At 40.8% G+C, this 22274-nt stretch overlaps 1 protein-coding gene across 1 annotated transcript in view; it reads right to left on the bottom strand.

Moving 5' to 3' along the window:
• CDC5L (cell division cycle 5 like) overlaps positions 1-21538 on the bottom strand; it is a 41064-nt gene extending 19526 nt beyond the window's left edge. Inside the window, exons 1-10 of the mRNA XM_069564647.1 lie at positions 21132-21538; positions 18711-18814; positions 17156-17317; positions 16442-16569; positions 14973-15072; positions 10271-10489; positions 8747-8891; positions 7479-7667; positions 4018-4166; positions 1966-2128 (exon numbers count right to left, since the gene is read on the bottom strand). Coding sequence (XP_069420748.1) covers positions 1966-2128; positions 4018-4166; positions 7479-7667; positions 8747-8891; positions 10271-10489; positions 14973-15072; positions 16442-16569; positions 17156-17317; positions 18711-18814; positions 21132-21176 — 1404 coding nt within the window. The 5' untranslated portion in view covers positions 21177-21538. The remainder of the gene's footprint in view (positions 1-1965; positions 2129-4017; positions 4167-7478; positions 7668-8746; positions 8892-10270; positions 10490-14972; positions 15073-16441; positions 16570-17155; positions 17318-18710; positions 18815-21131) is intronic.
• Positions 21539-22274: the final 736 nt, after the last annotated feature.

Below are 22274 nucleotides of genomic sequence, written 5' to 3'. Positions count from 1 at the left end.
CTGGGATAGTCTAATAGCAGGTTTGAGAATTATACCTCTGAAGGGCAAAAAACATAAGAAGTCCTTTAGGATTTCCTTTTAAGGATTTCTGAAATTTAATAGGAAATGAAAGAAAAGTTCAAAAGTAAACTTGTCCTTGGAGAAATAAAACCTAATCTGAAAAGACAGCTGAATTCATGTGTATGATTCTTTTTCATGCAAAACAGGTCATATGCAAGCCAAAGAAAACAGCTCATACTTCCTCAAAGTGCCTAGTACCCAAAGTCTTCCCCAGTCCATCCTCTGCTCACCTGTCTGTCTCATTCCCCACTGGTCCGTCACATATATGCAAGACAGGAAGACCAGGTGAGCTGCTATGTCCAGAACATGCTCCATGCTTACTCATGTTGTGACCTCCACGTGGGACAGCCCCCAACCCTACTTCTGAGCATACCTCCTTCAAGGAAGGCTTTCCTAGTACCCACCCAGCAAATGTGATTTCTTTCTTTCTTCCGCCACCCTAAACATGTTGGTTTTACTCAAAGGGCTTTATTTTGTTCTTATATTACAATTATTTTTGGATTTGGTTTAGTACTGCCAATCTCTCCAGAGTATAAACTATTCTTTAAGACAAGGGACATCTTTACTCAACTTTCAATCCCATCAAGTGTCCAGATCTGTGCTTTTACACACATTAGATTCTTCACTTGTTTAATTCCTATGTAGCCATTCAGAGTCAGGATTACATGGTATCAATCTGGACATTTAAAAAAATTCTCAACTAACCAAATCTATACATGAAGTTAGAATTAATTTGTAAACTAGAAGCAAACCACCATTCAGTTTAGTTGCTCAGTCGTGTCTAACTCTTTGTGACCCCCATGGATTGCAGCACGCCAGGCTTCCCTGTCCATCACCAACTCCCAGAGTTCACTCAAACTCACGTCCAGTGAGTCGGTGATGCCATCCAGCCATCTCATCCTCTGTCATCCCCTTCTCACCTCCTGCCCCCAATCCCTCCCAGCATCAGAGTCTTTTCCAGTGAGTCAACTCTTCACATGAGGTGGCCAAAGTACTGGAGTTTCAGCTTTAGCATCATTCCGTCCAAAGAATACCCAGGACTGATCTCCTTTCGAATGGACTGGTTGATCTCCTTGCAGTCCAAGGGACTCTCAAGAGTCTTCTCCAACACCACAGTTCAAAAGCATCAATTCTTTGGTGCTCAGCTTTCTTCACAGTCCAGCTCTCACATCCATACATGACTACTGGAAAAACCATAGCCTTGACTAGACGGACCTTAGTCAGCAAAGTAATGTCTCTGCTTTTGAATATGCTATCTAGGCTGGTCATAACTTTCCTTCCAAGGAGTAAGCGTCTTTTAATTCATTTTTAAAACTCTCACAATGATCTTCCATGGCATAAATAAGAAGGCTTAACAGTAATGTAATAAAAGCAATAACATGATCAAAAATAAAACTGTAACTTTTATAATTAGCTTTCTATATAATCTTGCAAAACATACAGGAGAAAAACTTCACTAAGGTCCGCAATGAACATCAAATTAACTTGGCTCTGATACTTTGTCCTTCTAAAAGTACAGAGGCAAACAGGAATCAAAGCTCAAAATCTAATTTATAAGGCATTTGAAATTCATACCTTATTTTACAAAAATAGAAAAAAAACCAGTGTACCATTCAAGAAGCTAAACTATTAATTAGTAAATAATAAAAATTAAAAGTCACAAAAGATACAAGGAGAATTACTATCAGCATAATCAATACTGAAAAATAAATTAAGAATAAGAAAAAGTTAGCCTACCAAAAGGTTTCCCTTCTCAAGTCCTACACATCATGTTCCTTTTCTAGTGTCTGCAGGTGTACAGAATCTGAAGACATATGAAATATGCACTGACAAGGGGAAAATTTTATTTTGGTACCCTTGAGATTTTAACTTTTTTAAAAAAGTACTAAAAGAATTGACACATACCATCTGCTTCACATAAGAGGGATCACTGTAGTCTGCCATTCCATCCTCAGGATTAATGTTTAACTTGTCTCGAAGAGGAGTTCTGCCCGGGGTGGAATTAATAACTGGTTTCGGAGTCGTCCCACTCCGGGGAGTCAGCCCTTCAGATCCATGAGAAGGAGTCCTAGAAAGACAGAAATTCTAGTTAATGAAAGTGCCAACTTTATTTGAATTGTGCTTCCAAATATTTTTCACATAAATTATTTTACAAGAAAAGAAATAAAGATTCCTAAAATTCTGTCTCCCTATCTAGTTTTAAGTTAGACCTCTCGGTTAAAATAAAGGTTCAGCTTAAATACACAGTGTTATTTATTTTAATGACTTCAAATAAAGTCATGATAGCTAGTATATTTTTACCTTATTAACTAGGTCCATAAAACATTTTTCAACCTTTTCTTAACACATCAGGGTGGCAAGAACACACAGTAGTCAGGGAGGTTGGCCACCACACTTAAGACCCTAAACGACTCTTATTGAGTTCAGTATCTTCAATTGATCATTTGTTTCCTCCCTGCCTATAGCTGTTGGCCATCACATTCTCATCACAGGTATGCATACCTCAAGTTTGTTTGGAAACCAAACACCAGACTTTTAGGATCACATCTAAATATGAATTGTTCTGAGTTAGGTCTAAGAAACTCTCAGAAATAAAAGCCATAAACTTCATACCATACAGTTTAAATGTCCAAAGCTTTGGACTTCTCTGGTATTCCAGTGGTTCAGAATCTGCTTGCCAAAGCAGGGGACACAGGTGCGATCCCTGGTCCATCCTCGGTCCAGGAGAATCCCACATGCCTTGGGGCCACTGAGCCCGTGCACAACAAGAGAAGCTACCACAGTGAGAAGCCCGTGCACCACAATTAGAGAGTAGCCCCAATTGCTACAACTAGAGAAAGCCCTCGTATATCAGTGAAGACCCAATGCAGCCAAAAATAAATAATTTTCTTTTTATATGTTCAAAGACTTTTGTTTTTTTGATTACTTCCTGAATCCTGGCTGTGTTCCAGACAGGTGATGCTGCCAGAGAGCTGTTCCCAGAGGTGAGGTGAGGTGCTACCATATAAGACGTGATTCCTGCCCCCAAGGAGCTCACAATCTAGTTAAGAAACAAGACATACACGGGAGAAAGAGGGATTAGGCTCTCTCGCAAGCCGTGCACAAGGGTTACGTCACGTAAGGTTCTCGCTGCCAAAGTTCTTGACCCTGCTGTCACGCACACCTCTAACAGTCAGAAATGTTCCACATACTTAACCAGTAAGAGGACCAATTTCAAAGTTAATAGTAAACCCCAACTATTTCTAACCTTAAAAGCTCAAATTCTACTTTAATACAAGTTGTTTCTATAATATTTGTATCTTAAAAATTCTTTAAAAACAGTAGCTTAAAACAAAAGAAGTTAAAAAAAAAAAGAAGTATAAACAAATACTGAACTCTAGTCAATGATTTATATGACAAAGAAGTGTTTAGGGTGAAATGTACTGATACCTTGCAACTTGCTTTGAAATGTATTTAAATATAACATAGGCTGATGGCTGGATGGATACATGATAAAGCAAACACAATAAAACATAAACCATGGAATCAAGTAGTGAGTATATGGATGTTTGTTTTACCATTCTTTCAACCTCTCTAAATGTTATACATTTATTGTTATTGTTTTATAATAAAATGTTGGGGAACAAGCAACAGTAATACATGCATAAAAGGGATTACAATTTTTATAAAAGTCACCGAATCATCATTAATAATGCATAGATCTACTTCTTAAATCAGATTAAAAGTATTCACAAATAAGCTGACAGCACCAGAAACTCTGAAAAAAGAAGGAGGGTTCATGTAGTATTTGACAAGTTCCTAAATACTATGTTATTTGCTTCTATGAATGAGGGGAACTCTAAAAGCAAGTCAAACACTAATTTCCATTTTCCGTGAACATTTCTAAAGCAAACACATTGTCCAAGTCCTCGGATTCAGGTTTTTCTAAAGCAAAAATTAGTTGTTTATTTACAATACCTGAATGGGGTAGAAAGAACTGTGTTTGGAGTCTGTACAACCTGCCGCTGTGGTGTCACACCTGAGAAGTCGCTCTCATGCAAAGGGGTGTTGAGTCCACCTTTTAATGGGGTGTCCACGTTGGTCAGAGCCATGAGGTTTTGGGCTTCCTGATTAACAAGACAGTAAACAAGCATGTTTCAACAATTTAGACAGGACAGCAAACCCCTCTCTTATAGTCCTACTACACAAAAAGAAGGCAGAATTCTTACATATTTTCTCAATGAAAACCGAGAGAAAATGAATATTGAACCATGGAGGAATTCAATGCTTCCATTCTTTCTGACATTAACATGTCAGAAGTTTTGGAATAGTTTTACATGTCAAGAAATGTATGTGTGATTGCGGCCTCACGTATGAAATTACCATTACCCAAGAACTTCTCCTATCACCCATGCCAAGCCTCTTTACATGAAGAACTAAGAATTCCACTTTCCCAACATGAGCTTGGGCTAAACATTAGAACACCCAGTCTGGCTTTATCATGAATGCTTTATCCAATTTTCATTAGACTCTCTGAGTCTCAGTTTCTTCCATTGTGAGGTTAAAATATTACCAACTGGTCTATCTACTACATTAGAAAACTTAAGACAGGTTACTTTCTGAAGTCTTGCTTGACCTCTTCAGGTTGGACTGACATGTTCTCTTTACAGTCCCCCTACTATAACCCTGCACTCATTACTAACACAGCACCCACAACTCCTAATCCCCAATTCAGGGTCTGTGGCAAGCTACATTTTTTCAGGGTCTGTGGCAAGCTACATTTTCCACAGAGTCACAACCATAATTCTCATCTCACATGCTCTTCTTACAATCCAACTTTGACACTCCAACCACTGAACTGTATGTTATAAAAGGATCAATTGCATCTTAAAAAAAAATACACACACACACACACACACGTGCTTCCTTGGTGCCTCAGACAGTAGAGAAACTGCCTGCAATGCAGGACACATGGGTTCTATCCCTGGGTTGAGAAGATTCCCTGGAGAAGGAAATGGCAACCCACTCCAGTACTCCTGCCTGGTAAATTCCATGGACAGAGGAGCCTGGTGGGCTACAGTCCATGGGGTTGCAAAGAGTCAGACACAACTGAAGAGACTGAGCATGCACACAAGTCTAATTAAAAAAGAGAGAGTTCAGAAATTTAAAATACGACAGTAGAAATTTAAAAACTGTATGAAAGTAAAATTCAGAAAATCTCCTAGCAATGAATCAAGAAAGTCAAGACAGAAAATCAGAGAGGAATAGTGAAATAAAGCAATGAAGGGGAGGAAATTTTTCTAATTTTCAGAATAACTTCCCAGAGTTGAAGGTCATGAGTCTACAGAATGAAAAGACTCATCAAGTACCTAGTACAGTGGTTAAAAATAAACCCACATCAAGAAATATGCATGTGAAAAAGAGGTCATATAAGCTTCCAAAGGAAGGAAAAAACCAGGTTTCCTATTAACCTTAACAGCACAAGTCAGAAGACCCTGGAACACTGACTTCAAAGCTATGAACAAAAATCCTTTGAATCTGGAATTCTATACCCAGTTGTACGATCAATCAAATTAAGAGAGTAAAACAGTAATTTACAGATATTCAAGACTTAAAAACTGTATCTCCCACGAAACCTTCCTCAGAAAGCTACCGACAGATATGCCTCACTAAAAGGGAGCCAACCAAGAAAGCGAGAGACATGGGAGCCAGGAAAGAGGAGACCCAAGGGAAAACTTTCCAGGGTGACAGTGAAGGGGGAGCAAGAGAATGAGCCATAAACAAGATCTAAGGAGCAATCAGTCCAGGCTAGAACATTCAGAAATTCTGGGAAAGACTTCAAGCGCTGAAAAAGATAAGAATACCTAAAATTTTACCAGATTACAGGAGACTGACAGTTAATAAAGTCCAGATCCAGAAATGAATTTGTGCCAAGTCATCAAAAATGTTAGCAACTAAGTAAAACAAGTATTAATCCAAAGAAAAACAAAATACTATGCAGTAGAATAATTATAAGGTACTTTCCAGGTCAGCAGTGAATGCAGTTTACATAGTCACAAGTGAGTGTCAAAGTTGCTCAGTCATATCTGACTCTGCAACCCCATGGACTGTAGCCTGCCAGACTTCTCTGTCCATGGGATTCTCCAGGCAAAAATCCTGGAGTGGGTTGTTATGCCCTCCTCCAGGGGATCTTCCTGGCCCAGGTATGGAATCTGAGTCTCCTGCATTGCAGGAAGATTCTTTACCATATGAGCCACCAGGGAAGCCCCACATAGCCATAAGGTAAACCATAAATATAGAGCTAACCAAAATTATGATTAACTACAATGGAAGATGGGAAAATGGAAAGAGTGGATGCACAGTAGAGGCAGAGGGTATGAGAGAGCCAAATGCTCGATTTCTACGTGGAAAAAAAATGCTTTAAACTGAAAATAAAACCAACATGAAACAAGTGTCTTAGCATTACAGTGGTGAAAACAAAGAGCTGTCACTGATAACTCTAGAAAGCAGACAATGAGGGGCACTATTTTTTTTACATAGTCTTATATAGGACTGTTTGACTCCTAAATCAAAACCGTAAGATTATACTTGACTCTTAGAAAACTGAGATGTAAGGAGTGCTGAAAGATTCAATAGTATTCTGTTGCTGTTGCTGCTGCTAAGTCACTGCAGTCGTGTCCAACTCTGTGCGACACCAGAGACGGCAGCCCACCAGGCTCCCCCATCCCCAGGATTCTCCAGGCAAGAACACCGGAGCGGGTTGCCATTTCCTTCTCCAATGCATGAAAGTGAAAAGTGAAAGTTAGGTCTGTCTATTACCTAGCATGGTAACACCCTAGGAACACACAGAGCTGTACACCCTATATGTTAAGGAGCGAGAGGGAAATAGCACTGAAGGCCGTCTATGCCATGCTAAGTACAGAATCACAAGGAAGTTTTGAAAATCACTGTAAAAAAAAAATTACTGAATACAGGGAACTCTCCTGGCGGCACAGTGGGTAAGAATCCACCTTGCAATGCAGAGTACACAGGTTTAATCCCTGGTTGGGGGAACTAGGATCCCATGTGCCAGAGAGCAAGCAAGCCCGCTCACCCCAACTGCAGAACCCATGAGACACAACTAGAGAATCGGTGTGCTGCAATGAAAGCTCCTGTGGGCTGCAACTAGGACCCAAGCACAGCCAAATTAATAAAATTACTAACTACACACGTATTTTTTTTTCCAGGACTGCTAGGCAATGTGTAATTTTTAAATGCTGTGCTTTACTGACAAGATTTAGCTTCCCTACCATGGAAATCTCTAGCAGCTATGCATTCAGGACTGTTTCAAACTGCTTATGCTAAGAGACACAAAACCAAACCATTTAGTCTTCTCCTTTATACTACTTTTAAGGACAGGAAGCAAAGTGAAAGGCTCATTCTACCATATGGCAGCCTACCTGCAGAATTCTGTCCTGGGAAGCTGGCGTTCGTGGTGTTCTCAGAGCAATGCTGTTGTTGGTGACATTGTACTCAGACAAGAGAGTACTGGAAGCAGAGTTTGTTATGCCAGATTCCTCAGCAGTCTGACGTGCAATTTCACTTGCTTGGCCTACTTTTACAACTTCTTGGAGTTCTGCGTCTGAAATCTGAAGATAACAGTTATCATAGTAGCAATATTTAACCAGAGAATAACACAGCTTAAAACATCCATATTCTAGAAAGATGAACTGCTGAGTACACAGAGGTTCACTGTATACTCTTTACTTTGTGGGTTTGAAAATTTCCATAATATTACTAGTTTTTTAAAGTGTTCCTATATAAAGTAGGGGGGAAATTCCATACATGATACAATATCAAACTGTATTCTTCTATTTCCATACTGAAATTCTCTCAAAACAATATATTAATAAATCAAGATTATAAATTATTTGTACAAAACCATTTATCAATTGGGGGGGGGCGCATACTAAAAATGAATTAAAATATCACAGAGTCCATTGAGCCACAAAAATCCCTAAGAAAATCAAAAGGTGTTATTTTTGTAATTTTACCAAAACAAATGTCCTAAGAACTGGAAAAAAAAGAAAAGGTTACAGGCAAAATTCCAATTTAAGAAATATCACCACTACAAATGATAGCATCTGACAAAACTATTTTATGTTTATACCCACGAATTTTATATTAATGCAGCCAGGGCATTCATTTGGCTAAAGAAGCTGTTCAAACCTCCTAAATCCATCCCTCTGCTCCATTAAACTGTCCAATTCTACAGAGCTGTACTCATCAAAATGCAAGAGAAGCTTATTCAAAATCCTCATGTTTCTAACCAACCACAATTCAGCCATAGGAAGAGAGCCTACAATGAGCTGAATGAATTGTTTCTTCTCCACAACTCCCACATTGATTCTCACAGTTACTGTCTCAAAAACAGAAGAATGACACAACCAAACATTCCCTAAAAGGCAGTCACCTGAAGTCCACAAGGCCAAATACCACCATTACCAGCTACAAAAAAATGAGGCCTGGAGCCCCAGTCTACTGACAAATTGCTAAGAGCTGACAATTAATTACTAAACCATCATATGAGAAGTTCAAGGCCTAATATTTCTTAGGAGTACCAAGCACCTAAAAGAAAACCTGGCACATACACCCGCAAACATTTGCTGAAAAAAGGTATAAATGCATGTGAGTTCACACAGTGAAAAAACTACTTTCATCAGATTACCTGAGGGGCAGGAAGTACTAGCTTGCTCCTCTTTTTAGTAAATTCAGAAACACCACTAGTTTGAAGAATAGCTGATGGTAAATCAGATTCTTTTTTCCTTTTCAAATGCTGTTTGTCTTTTTTTCTATCTCGTCCTTCTTTTTCACTGTCATGGATCAAGGTGGAGAACAAATTTTTCAAAGTTACTCATAGGCAATAATGTTAAAAGCCATACAAATAGTCATATACTCTGAACAAAATAATCCGTTCTTAAGAAAAGTACTAATAAAAAGACAAAACTATATACAGTAAGCTGTTTCCTATTCCTATACATTACTTACTACTATGTTCAGTAGGAATATAGAATAGCAATAGAATTACTAAGAAAATAAGATACACTAAGTAATTTAAGTACTAAATAGTAAAACTATGTAACTATAAAGACTACGATGATAAGCAAAATGTTACATATAACATGAAAACCATAAAACTACTCCTATATCATGACTCCTATATCATGACTACCTTCATACAAAAATATGTGTTTGTACTAGGAAAATGATAAAGTATACAAAAAGGGAAACAAACGAAGGGAACAGAATTAAAACACTGGTTTTAAATTTTCCTTTAAAACTAATCTTCAATTGTTTGACATCATTTTTTTTTTAAAGGACAGTTAAGTTCTCACAAATGACATCAGAGAGGTGTTAGGGTCTAGTGCCAGGCTCAAGGTCATTTTCTAAAGGACCAGGAATGCTTCCTTCCCCTCTGCATGTCACCCTTCTCCTCTATCTAGTCTACTCCACCCAAATGACTTTTTTTTCTTCAATCTTTTTATCTGTAGAGGCTACCTAAAACAAGGGTCTAATCTGAAAAACAAATGCAATGGAGTACATTCAAGAAAATGCTGATCCACACTGGCTGACATCTGTTGTTTACTAACAATTCATGTCAACAGAAATATAGAAGGCCACTGGGGGAGTGGAAAACTAAAAATCTCTGATAAGCATAAAAGGTTTTTTCCACAACATTCAGATATAAGATTTAAAGAAACTCTAAAAATCCCTATAAATAAGCAAAATCCTTTGCATCCTAAGACATCTGATAAAAATACACACTGATCCTCATTAGATGAAAAGATTTAAGAATGAACTGGTAATCATCATTTCTTCCTTTTAATTTCATTTTAAGAAAAACAAGATAAAATTTTCACTAAGGAAAAAAAAAGGCAGACCAGATTTCTGACATATTCCTTCAGGCCATTAGTGAAATAACTAACCTGTTTCCAAATTCACTAACAGCCAAATGCTGACATTTCAAGAAATGCAAACAGTATTCTGTACTAAAAACATTACAGCCAGGGTCACTGGTTTTCTCAGAAAGGTGAATCCATTAAATAAGTAAAAGCATTATGTAAGCCACATTGTGCTGACTAAGAAAAATCTGGCTCTGACAAGGATAATATCTGGCCGTCCATAAAATTCCTACTATATTTTTCCATTTATAAAACCAGAAAGGAGAAAAAAATCCAGAAAGGTAACTTACGATCTCAGCTCCCCATCAAGATCCTGCTGTCTTAACTTTCTGAAATCAGCATCAAGAGTCTGGTAGTTTTCCTCAGAAGTATCATAGAAACCAAGAGCAGGCTTTTTTTCAAATGGAATTTCAGCATTATAATCAACTCCTCTTTTCTTTTTTCTTTTCTTCTGAATTTCTATGCCGGCTGCTCGAAGTTCTCTTCTCTTTTGGAGGGCAGCAAGACGCCTGAAGCAAAAGAACAAAACATCACCTTGAAAATCATACACCACAGGGAAGGGATGTCTCATCCAACAGAGCTAAGAAAGCTGTCCAGTCATTTGGGAAAGAAATATTTACTTAAATCCTCACCTCACACCATGCACCAAAATCAACTCCAGTTCTGATGTAAAGGTACACATATATACTAGAGCAAAGAGAAAAACCAGAAGGAACTACAAATAAATATGTATCTAATCTCTGGATGGGAATATACTCACTTAATATCAATGAAATGGGAAAAAAAAAAAAAAAATCAACAGCTTTCAATTTTAAATTTTATATCTCTGTAGCACCATTTTTTAAATCATAAAACAGTATCAAAAAGTAAATAATATAAAAAAAATTGCAATTAGTATTAGGAATGGTTAGATATAAAGAATCCAGGCAAGTTTTTTTTAATGCATCTCAAGGGAAAAAAGCAGAAGGAAAGACAGTTCACTACAGAAAAAATGCAAACAGCTAAAATAACAAATGCTCCAACTACCGCACAACTGCACTCATCTCACACACTAGTAAAGCAATGCTCAGAATTCTCCAAGCCAGGCTTCAGCAATACGTGAACCGTGAACTTCCAGATGCTCAAGCTGGTTTTAGAAAAGGCAGAGGAACCAGAGATCAAATTGCCAACATCCACTGGATCATCAAAATAGCAAGAGTTCCAGAAGAACATCTATTTCTGCTTTATTGACTATGCCAAAGCCTCTGACTGTGTGGATCACAATAAACTGTGGAAAATTCTGAAAGAGATGGGAATACCAGACCACCTGACCTGCCTCTTGAGAAACCTGTATGCAGGTCAGGAAGCAACAGTTAGAACTGGACATGGAACAACAGACTGGTTCCAAACAGGAAAAGGAGTACATCAAGGCTGTATATTGTCACCCTGCTTATTTAACTTCTATGCAGAGTACATCATGAGAAACGCTGGGCTGGAGGAAGCACAAGCTGAAATCAAGATTGCCAGGAGAAATATCAATAACCTCAGATACACAGATGACACCACCCTTATGGCAGAAAGTGAAGAAGAACTAAAGAGCCTCTTGATGAAAGTGAAAGAGGAGAGTGAAAAAGTTGGCTTAAAGCTCAACATTTAGAAAACGAAGATCACGGCATCCGGTCCCATCACTTCATGGCAAATAGATGGGGAAACAGTGGCTGACTTTATTTTTCTGGCCTCCAAAATCACTGCAGATGATGATCGCAGCCATGAAATTAAAAGACGCTTACTCCTTGGAAGGAAAGTTATGACCAACCTAGACAGCATATTAAAAAGCAGAGACATTACTTTGCTGACAAAGCTCTGTCTAGTCAAGGCTATGGTTTTTCCAGTGGTCATGTATGGACGTGAGAGTTGGACTATAAAGAAAGCTGAGCACCAAGGAATTGATGCTTTTGAACTGTGGTGTTGGAGAAGACTCTTGAGAGTCTCTTGGACTGCAAGGAGATCAAACCAGTCCATCCTAAAGGAGATCAGTCCTGGGTGTTCATTAGAAGGACTGATGTTGAAGCTGAAACTCCAATACTTTGGCCACCTGAGGCAAAGAGCTGACTCATTTTAAAAGACTCTGATGCTGGGAAAGATTGGGGGCAGGAGGAGAAGGGAACAACAGAGGATGAGATGGCTGGATGGCATCACCAACTCAATGGACATGGGTTTGGGTGGACTCTCGGGGTCTGTGATGGACAGGGAGGCCTGCCGTGCTGTGGTTCATGGGATCGCAAAGAGTCAGACACGACTGAGCGACTGAACTGAACTGAAAATGACAAAGTGTACTTTAAAAATTAAAGAATCATAAATTAAATCAAGTACTATTTCTGCATACCTAATAAATTGTTGTTGTTCAATCACTAAGTGTTCCCTGCCTCCAGGGAACCACTGCAGAGGCTAAGTCCAGACACAGTCATTGAGAAGGAAAGGCTTCCTTCTGCCCAGCGGCTCTACCTTGGGCACAGCGCTGCTGAGAATACTGGAGCCCCAAGAGTCCTTGCCTGGGCCTGTGGCATGAGGGTTCCAAGACAAGGGAGGCAAGCCACGGAGATCTGGGGTGGCTGCCCACCCCACCCCTGACACTGAGCACTCAGCTTCTAAAGTGGAGTGTCATGCAGGAACAAGTACATCAGAGCCTATGGGACAGAAGAGAGAATTCCAAGCTCTCCCCAAAGAAACTGGCTTTCACTTGCAACAGGAAATGCAGAGGCTCAGGCCTCAGGGCACTCTCAAAAAAAGCAGAAGTTGTGATGAAAAGGCAACTGATATCTGATAGATTCTTTGGAGATAGAGCTAAACTGCAGGCCTTCTACAGTCTTCCAGAATCGGTCCCTTTCGAAAAGTGGGAGAAGCCTTCCTGGGATGAGAACAAATATCAAACACTGACCTCAGAAACCATCCCTTCAAAGGAGCCAAAGTTTACTTGGATCAGTCTGTAGAGCAACTTATGCCTCAAGACATTGCTGGAAACAATACAGCAATAAGCTGGCAGTCAATAGAGTCTAACAGCTGGGTGCACCCAGGGAAAACTATGTCAAAGCAAGTCTGGTCAAAATCGCCTCATCCCCAGGCAACTATGGCCACACCCAAGACTGCCCCCACAAAGAACACTATCAAAGACTTCACATTTCTCGGGGAGGAAAGGGGAGAACAGACTTCCCTACAATAACCCTGTCTGCTAGTCACTAACCGGAGAAGGCAACGGCACCCCACTCCAGAACTCTTGCCTGGAAAATCCCATGGATGGAGAAGCCTGATAGGCTGTGGTCCATGGGGTCACTAGGAGTCGGACACGACTGGGTGACTTCACTTTCTTTTTTCACTTTCATGCACTGAAGAAGGCAATGGCAACCCACTCCAGCACTCTTGCCTGGAGAATCCCAGGGACAGGAGAGCCTGGTGGGCTGCCGTCTATGGGGTCACACAGAGTTGAACACGACTGAAGCGACTTAGCAGCAGCAGCAGCTAGTCACTAACAAGTAAACAAGCAGTCACGAGAGTGGATGGGGGTGGGGGGCGCCTTTTGCTGGTTGTCCAGTGGACAATTCACAAGGTGATCCAACTCACATGGTGGTCAAACTCACAAGGTTAAAAGGCTCAAAAAACTTAGTTCCCAAACCACCATGGACAAAAACGGAAAATCAATTTTTTGTAACCTTACTCACATTACTCAACCCTAAATGTAAGCAAAATAGAAAGGTGACTGAGATGGGCAGAAAACTTAGCACCTCCTCTTAGTTTCTGTTTACTGTCCCAGGCCAATCATCCTCCCATCACAAATCACTACTCTGGGCTAGTGCTTGGTCAGCTATGCCAAAAAGCATCCTCTGGCAGGAAAGAATCCTTCATCCCAGGACCTGATACTTCACTGTCATTGCTGAGGAAACCATCAGTACAATACTAGTCATCAGGTCAGGAAATACTTCCCAGCTTAAGGACCAAAACGGCAGTTATGGAGGCTGGGGAGATTACTTCAATGCCTGAATTCCAAAATTTAATAAGCTTTCTTAAAGTTCAGGTTTTTCCCTTTACCCACTTTATCTTGGCTTCTAGGCCATTAGGAATGAAGTCAATAATGGATCTAACCAAAAAGAAGAGGAAAGTGGAGAAAACCTTGAGCAGAGGGCAGTATTTAATTTCACTCATTTTTTAAATAAAAATTTCTATGACAGCCTAAAACGTGGTTCAAGGCTCATTTACTCCCTCCATGTTCAGACGGGCTTCCCACTTCCCAACACTAATCAACGAGAGTTAACTAATGGCAGTCATGCCAAAGTCACAGAGCCCAGTGTGACCTCCCGCCATCTGACACTAAGATGGCTACAACAAATGAATCTCTCCTATGCTAACAGAATACACCACAGCAAGACTTACATGTATGTCTATACCTCGGCATTACTTCTGCAACGTCTTACGAAATTTTTTTCAAACATGTATTTTGGGGCTTCCCTGGCGGCTCAGTAGTAAAGAACCTGCCTGCCAATGCAGGAGACACAGGTATGATCCCTGGTCTGGCAGGACCCCACATGCCACGGAGCAAGGAAGCCCATGCGCCACAAGCACTGAGCCTGTGCTCTAGAGCCTGGGAGCACAGCTACCGAAGCCCACAGGCCCTGGAGCCTGTGCTCCCAACAAGAGGAGCCACTGCAGTGAGAAGCCTGTGCGCTGCAGCTGGAGTGGCCCCCGCTCACCACTAGAGAAAAGCCCTCGCGGCAACGAAGGCCTGAGCAGTCAAAATTAAAAAGGACTGATTTTTTTAAAGTATATTTTTTCTATAACTACTCTGAAACGGTTAGAAATATATATAAAAGACTCTTCCAAAGTAATAAGGAAGTTAAGCACTATTACCAAAACTGGAATGAGACAACTCCAATTGTCATTCACCAAACAGGGTTGATGAAGTCTTACTGGACCTAAGGATGCACAGACTAACTGGTCAACTATGGATGGAAACAGCCATACCTTGCTTCTTCCAGCTGTTTCTCTCTTGCTTTCCTCTTGGCTTTCTTTCCCTGAGTATTAGCCAGGCGGGCTCTAGCTTCAGAAAGCATCTCCAATTCATCTGCAAAAATTAAGAGAAAATTAACTTCTTCTCCAACAGAAGCAAGGTAAGAGATGTAGCCTAGTGCTTAGATGAGAAAACCCGTCAATATAATCACTAAATGGTGCAGCATAAAGGAAACAGCTTGGGTTTTGAAGTCAGAGGTATCTAAGTTAAAAATCATGCCCATGACTCACTGGTTATGTGACTCTGAGATAACAACATCTCACCATTTACAAAATGGGAATAACAATTCCTACTTCACAGAGATGTTGAGAAGAACTAACCAAAATGAATAGGTAAAGCATCCAGCAAATATTCATTGAACAATGGCTATAATTATCATGTCCTTTATTATCATCAACTATCTGGCACAGCACAAATTGTGAAATATTATAAAAGCTGTAATTTAATTTTAAGGGGACTGATAATCTTCATTATCATTTTTCCTTGATTTTTCTCCCTCAGAACTATTTCTCTTCTGCAGTACATTTTCCATAGTTCTCCAGAGTAGAATAGAGTTCATTACTGATACCTTGGAGCAATTCCCATATAAGGGTATCCAATGAAATCACAAGGGAACTTTAAAAAAAAGAAAATCTCAGATTCCAGGATTACCCTACCCTCCATTCCCCTTCCCCAGTTTACTGAGTCAGAGCTCCTGGGGAGGCCCTGGTACCTGTATTTTTTAATGTTCACCATCTGACAGTGATGCAGCCAGCCCAGCCCCAGTCTGCCTCTGGGAACCACCACCTTCAAGTTTTTAAATTAAAAACTCGACAAATATTCACTGAATGCTCACAACAACCCTGGGAAGTAAGATAGACACTATTACTCTACATCTGACAGGAAACAGAACCAAAGTTCAGAGAGATTATATGACTCACCCAAAGTCAAAGAGCTTAATACTTGGCAGATATGGCACTAAGCTAAAGTCTAGTTCCTCTGATTCCTGATTCAATGTCTCAAAAAGGCATCATCATGGTACTACAGTGCTGCCTTTTCACAAAACTCAAACTACTTGTCCAAAGTCAAAAAAGTAGCTAATAGGAGCACTGGATCCCCAAATCCAGACTTCTCATCCCTCAGAAGAGGAATGACAACAAAGTCCTAAAGAGCTTACCTCTAGCCACCAGGAAATGTCCAGGAATACCACACTGCTTAACTAAGTGAACTGACACATTAAAAGATAAAGGGACAGCATCCAAAAAGAACAATTACCCTACAACAGAAGGGTGGACGCATTTGGAAGGAGACTGAGAGTAACAACTGCAGACAGAACCTCAGTTCTAAAAAGTCGGAGAAGTTTGGAAAAGAACTCAAAGGTAAAAGAAAGCCTGAGGAGTCTATAGTTACCAAAGAAATAAATTCCTCACAAAAGTACACTTGCCCTCATCCATGTCAATCGGATCAGGCCGTGCTGGCTTTGTTTCTGGGTTTGGATCTATTTCTCCAGGCTTAAGCTTCCGTGGATCATCTGTTGTTTCCTCTTCATTATCTCTCTGGGCAGCTTTATCCCTAGAAATGAACCCAGAGTAATTAATCACACCACCACACCATTCAGTCTTAGAAATACCAGGTTTCCTAGTACTAGCACTCTTTCTTTCAAAAACCCAATGGACGGGGATAACAACATAAAGCATTTCTTACTGTTGCTTCACCTAAACGAGATGGTTTTAAATTTCTAATTTCAGTGGTTCCATTCATCATGAACTAGCTGTTTCAAAGATGCTTCCTAAATCACAAATGCAGCAGAGCTACACAGAAAAGCTTTTAGTGGAACAACTAACATGTTCCAATTGTTAACTCTCAGCAGTGTAATTATGGGTGATTTTTATTTGCTTTTTTATTTTTTTCCCCTATTTTCTATGAACATGTATGATTTGTGTAATATGTTTAAATTATTCTTTTAAAAAGTATATAACTGGAGACATAATCTTGATCAACTACATGAGATCTGGAATATACTATCCAATAGCTTTAGCTCCTCTGGCTTTATTCAGATCTTCAATTAATGTTTAAAGATGGAAAATGCTAAAAGTTTATTCAGCCTCATTCAAAAGGTGTACACACATTTTAGTACCATTTTTGGAGGTTCACTTACAGAAGAAATTCATAGTGTTCCAAACACTGGGCAGCTGTTCTGCCAATGATTGGAGCGATGGTCCTCCACTGAGTTGGCATCAACTTGGCCAAGTGCAAGAGTTTTTCCTCTTCTTCTCTGGACCATTCTGTTTTCTTAATGCTTGGATCCAGCCACTCATACCTATTTAAAAGACATCATCTCATACCTTAATCAGTCATCCAGCATGAATATTTACATTTTAGACATACTAACTTCTAGCATTCGAAAAATGCAAGCTAACTCTCATCCTTCAATCACAAAAGCTATTCTTTTTTACAACAGAATATCCCCTATTTGGTTAAACTTATTCCATTCCAAATACCCTATTTCACTAAATTCTACTATATTAACTATTAATTCTATTAATTAACTATGCAAGGTTAGTAATGCTTGAAAAAGGTAACCTGACTGAAACATGACAATATGCCTTCCTTCTCAACTATCAACTGCTGTCATTCACCTTATACTTTATTAGAGGTATTGAAATTATTTGCAAATAAGATAAAACTACCTCATATTTTCATAGCGCTTCCAGTTTTTATAGTACTTTCTCACGTTTTGATTTTCTCCATAACACCTTCGCTTATTTCTGAAGCATTTGACTATACACTTTTCAACACTGTATGTTTTTGTATGGTGAGTTTAAGTAAAACCGCTATTGTCATAGCTGTCTTTCCTAATGCCCCACCTGACCCAACTTTTCCATCCAGTCTACTTAGCTGGAGAAGCCTACAAACAATATATAAGCCTTACCAAACATGGGGGTAGGAGCTTAGCTCCACTTAAGAGAAGCAGAAATCAGAACCACTTACGCAGGTTGAGGACCATCTTCCTCATTGTGGGCCAATCTCTACGTTCTGATCCTTTCCCCTACGCAGGTGCCCAGGAAATTAGGTCACCTTATACAATCCAAAATATGATCCCAGTACCACATGGGTCAGTGCTAGGGCCAGATCACTCATGCCAAAAACACATGTAAAGAACTTAATGTATCTACTGCCCTTTAACCACAGATGTAATGTTGGGGTATATTATATTCTGGGAAACCAAATATGTAATGTTTCAACCATTAATGAGGAAACTCTACTGAAAGCTAGCCTAGAAAAATAACCAACATGTCTTGTTTATTTCTTTGGGAAAGTAAGTTCTAAGACAATAAACTTACAAACTTTTGGAATATAATCCTTTTATAAGCTGGGGTCCATCTGAACCCAAAATTAGTTCTATTTCATGCTTCACAAAGCATTCTCAAACAACATTAACTAATTTGAGCCTCACATCTCCATGAGTTAGGGCCAAGAGTCATACCACTGGAAGACAACAATGGCAGGAGAGAGGGGACAGAAAATGGCTTGCCTAAGACCACTTACGAAGCAAAAGACAGCTAATTCTCACACTGAAATTCCCAACTCCCACTCCCTACTTTCTGTTACATCACAGTGCCTGCTTTTCTTTGGTAAGGTTCAAAGAAATGACATTTTCCTCATCATAATGAAGGTCATTTTGTGTTTTCCACTCATTAGCTGATACATACCATCTGGCTTTGCACTGCTTTGCTGACTTTCTATGCAGCAGTGAGGCAATCCTAGACCACTGGTTTTTCCCATATTTCATCACCGCTGCTTTCAGAATTTCATCCTAAATTTTTTCAAAGGAAAAACAATGTATTCATTCACAAAACTCCAAGTGAGAAAAGACAAGATTTAAATTAACTCTAACTGGGTTGTACTAGGGAGAAAGAGATATAAACACGCACGTATATCCTAAATTTAAAACAAAAGTATAAAACTTCATTACAATAATAAAAATTTAAAAAAAAACAGCAACCCAGAATCAACAAAATGAAAGAAATTAAGAACTCCCTTAGAAGGATATCCTACCCTCCCTTACACACAACCCCTCCCCCAATCCCATCCAAAAATTGAGTGGGTACAGCCCAATGTGAGAAACCCCACTTGACAGAGATTTTAAAAAGAATTCTCCAATGTGTGGTTGTTAGTCTCTTAAAAAGATTATGGCTCATTGATTTACTGATTCACAAAAAATACTGCCCAAACACCAGCCTTGTATCAGGTCTTGTATATCAATACTTGAGAAAACAAGATAAAACAGGACACATCCAGCCCTCAAAAAGTCAAGACTCAAGTGAATCCAATTTCCAATTGAGGCTTCCCAGTTTATGAACAGCATTTTCTCTCCAGTCCCACAGCCCCCACTCTCACCTAAGAATCCATATCTCAGGTCTAACCTAAGAATTGAGTACGTCTCCCCTAAGTCACCAATCAACTCTGCCTCTAATTTCCCCCCAGTCTCTAGATACTATTTCACCAGGGCACCCATTCCAATAAAGAATTCACCAATCCCAAGGGAGCCTGTCAGGGTAAACCAAAGACACCAGGGATATCAGAGCCATAGATGAATGCACTCAGGGCATTTTACTTTTAGGGTTTTTTCCCCACAATGAACTTGAGCTATATGCCTCATATGTTAGCCACTCCTCGCCACTCCACACCCCTAACATCTGAGACTCAAGGACTGCAGGGCTTTGGCCACAGCATCAGAATCCTGCTGTTACTTGATTTGGTACATCTGTCTCTCCCTCAGAAGTCATCTCTTCTCCAACTGAAACAGCCTGGTCCCCTCTGTGCAAGCTGAGAGGCAAGGTTCTCACTGACTTAATTTGTAACTTTGTTGCAGTACTGCTATACTTAATCACATCTTCAACTAAGTATATACTACAGTTATACACCCTACTAGATCCATTCAGCAAAATTTCCCAAGCAAACTTTGTTTGGCACTGTCCGGAGTTCTAAAGATAGCAAGATCTGATCCTGCGCACTTGCAGTGCTGTCTACTGGGGAAAAGAAACAGCAGCTAGTACTTTCTGAAAGATTACTATGTGCCAGACTCTGTTCTAAATATTCCAAATGCAGTGACTCATTTAATTCCGAGAGATAAGTATATTATTATCATCCCCATTAGAAACCTGAGTCTCTGAGAGGTTAATAATCCCAGCATCAAACAGGATGTGATGCTTGCAAAAAAAAAAAAAAAGCAAACCATAACAAATGGATGAAAGAGGTGTCCAGGGACCATTGCAGGTGCAACTACTTTTTACCGGATGACCAGGCAAATGGGTCTTCTGGGCCAATTTCAGAAGAGTTTCTGAACTGTTTTTGAAGGAAGGTCAGAAAGATGCCAAGCAGTAGGAGGATATTTCAAGAAGGTGCAAGATGTAAAAAGACAGAGTGTTCTGGGGAAACTGACAAGTTCAGGGCACTATAAACAGAAACTGCACTAAAACCTTGTTTCTATTTTACTCTTCTACTGTTCTTTGGTTCACCAATGGCACGATCCACTACATTTCTGGAAGCAAAGAGACTATGGTAGGCCTATCTGGCTTCTACCCAACATGAAGCGGAAGAGACAGGCCTTGGGTGACGGGAGGGCGGACAAGTTACGCCGTGGTAACATGACCGCGGGGACGCGGACACAACCGGGTACTTAGGACCTGGCACTCAAACTGCTTCCCCTCAGCAAGGAACTCAAGGAAAGAACAAAGTTGTGGCCACAGCACCTCTTCATTTTTCAACAGCAAAGAGTCGCGGAGCCTGGGATGAGGAACGGTGGGGTGCGGGGGGCGGGGCTTAGAAGACCGACTATCGCAATTGTCCTGTGTCCCCCTCCTACTGTGAGTTCCACCACGGCGGAGGACGCGTCAGCTCAACAAATGTTCACTGAGGGCCTAACGAGTGCCCCGCAGGTAATCAAGCGGTTAAATCACGGTCCCTGTCCTTGAGATGCTCAGATAACTGAGGTCCAGGCACAGGGTAAAGGCCCCGCACCACCCCCCACGCAGACCCCGAAAGCATCCTCTCCGCCTCCCGGACCTCTGCGCGCGTGCGCACCCGCAGCCGGAGGGGCGGAGGGCAGACGGCGGGAAAAGGGGACTTACCTCGGTATTCCTCCACACGCCCCCCTTAATCATAATTCGAGGCATCTTGGCGGCGGGGTGTCTCGGCAAGCGGCCGAGCGGAGCTTCCGAGAAGTAGTAACGGCGCGGCGGCCACGGGACCCAAAGCCGCCACTTCCTCCAAGCGCGACCTTCTGCTTTGAAGAGCTCTGCGCAAGCGCGGGGGCGGGGTGGGGAAAGAGCAGGAGTAGCAAGTCTCGCGAGAACTGGAGTGACTGGAAGGAAATAAGTGCCTCGATGGTAAAACTCTACTCTAGGGAGACTGACGGAAAATCATCAAACCACTCTAGCCAAGGTACTCGAAGCCGCGCGCATGCCCAAAATAGGTTGTAAGAAACCGCGGCTTTCGCGAGATGTCGGCGGAGGCTCTTGGCTGGGAATGTAGTCCTGGGATTGGTCGTGACGTCACGTTGTGGCAAAGAATAGGAACGTCACTCCTGTAGGGTTTAACCTAGGCTGGTCTAAAAATAGCGTTGATAATTTATTAACTTAGCACTTTATTAAGCATTTAACGAACAAGAATTTATTCAAAAAATATTCAGGGAGAGGCAATAGCTTATTTAAGCCTAAATTTCCTAACCTGCAAAATAGAGACAATAATAGTGCCAACTTCATAGGGTTGTCCTAAGGATTGAATAGGGGTTTCCCTGGAGGCTCAGGTGGTAAAAGAATCTGCCTGCAATTCGGGAAACCCGGCTTCGATCTCTGAATGGAAAAGATCCTCTGGAGAAGGAAATGGCCACCCACTCCAGTATTCTTGCCTGGAGAATTCCGTAGACAGAGGAGCCTGGCGGGGTATAGTCCATGGGGTCTCAGAGTGGCAGACGACTGAGCAATTGCTGCTGCTACTGCTAAGTCGCTTCAGTCGTGTCCGACTCTGTGCGACCCCATAGACGGCAGCCCGCCAGGCTCCCCCGTCACTGGGATTCTCCAGGCAAGAATACTGGAGTGAGTTGCCATTTCCTTCTCCAGTGCATGAAGGTGAAAAGTGAAAATGAAGTCGCTCAGTCGTGTACGACTCTTAGCGACCCCATGGACTGCAGCCCACCAGGCTCCTCCATCCATGGGATTTTCCAGGCAAGAGTACTGGAGTGGGGTACCATTGCCTTCTCCGGACTGAGCAAC

Source organism: Ovis canadensis, chromosome 20 (genome assembly GCF_042477335.2).
Source record: "Ovis canadensis isolate MfBH-ARS-UI-01 breed Bighorn chromosome 20, ARS-UI_OviCan_v2, whole genome shotgun sequence".
Lineage (NCBI taxonomy): Eukaryota > Metazoa > Chordata > Mammalia > Artiodactyla > Bovidae > Ovis > Ovis canadensis.
The sequence above is the reverse complement of the archived record's forward strand: the minus strand, read 5'-3'. Positions and strand labels throughout refer to the sequence as shown.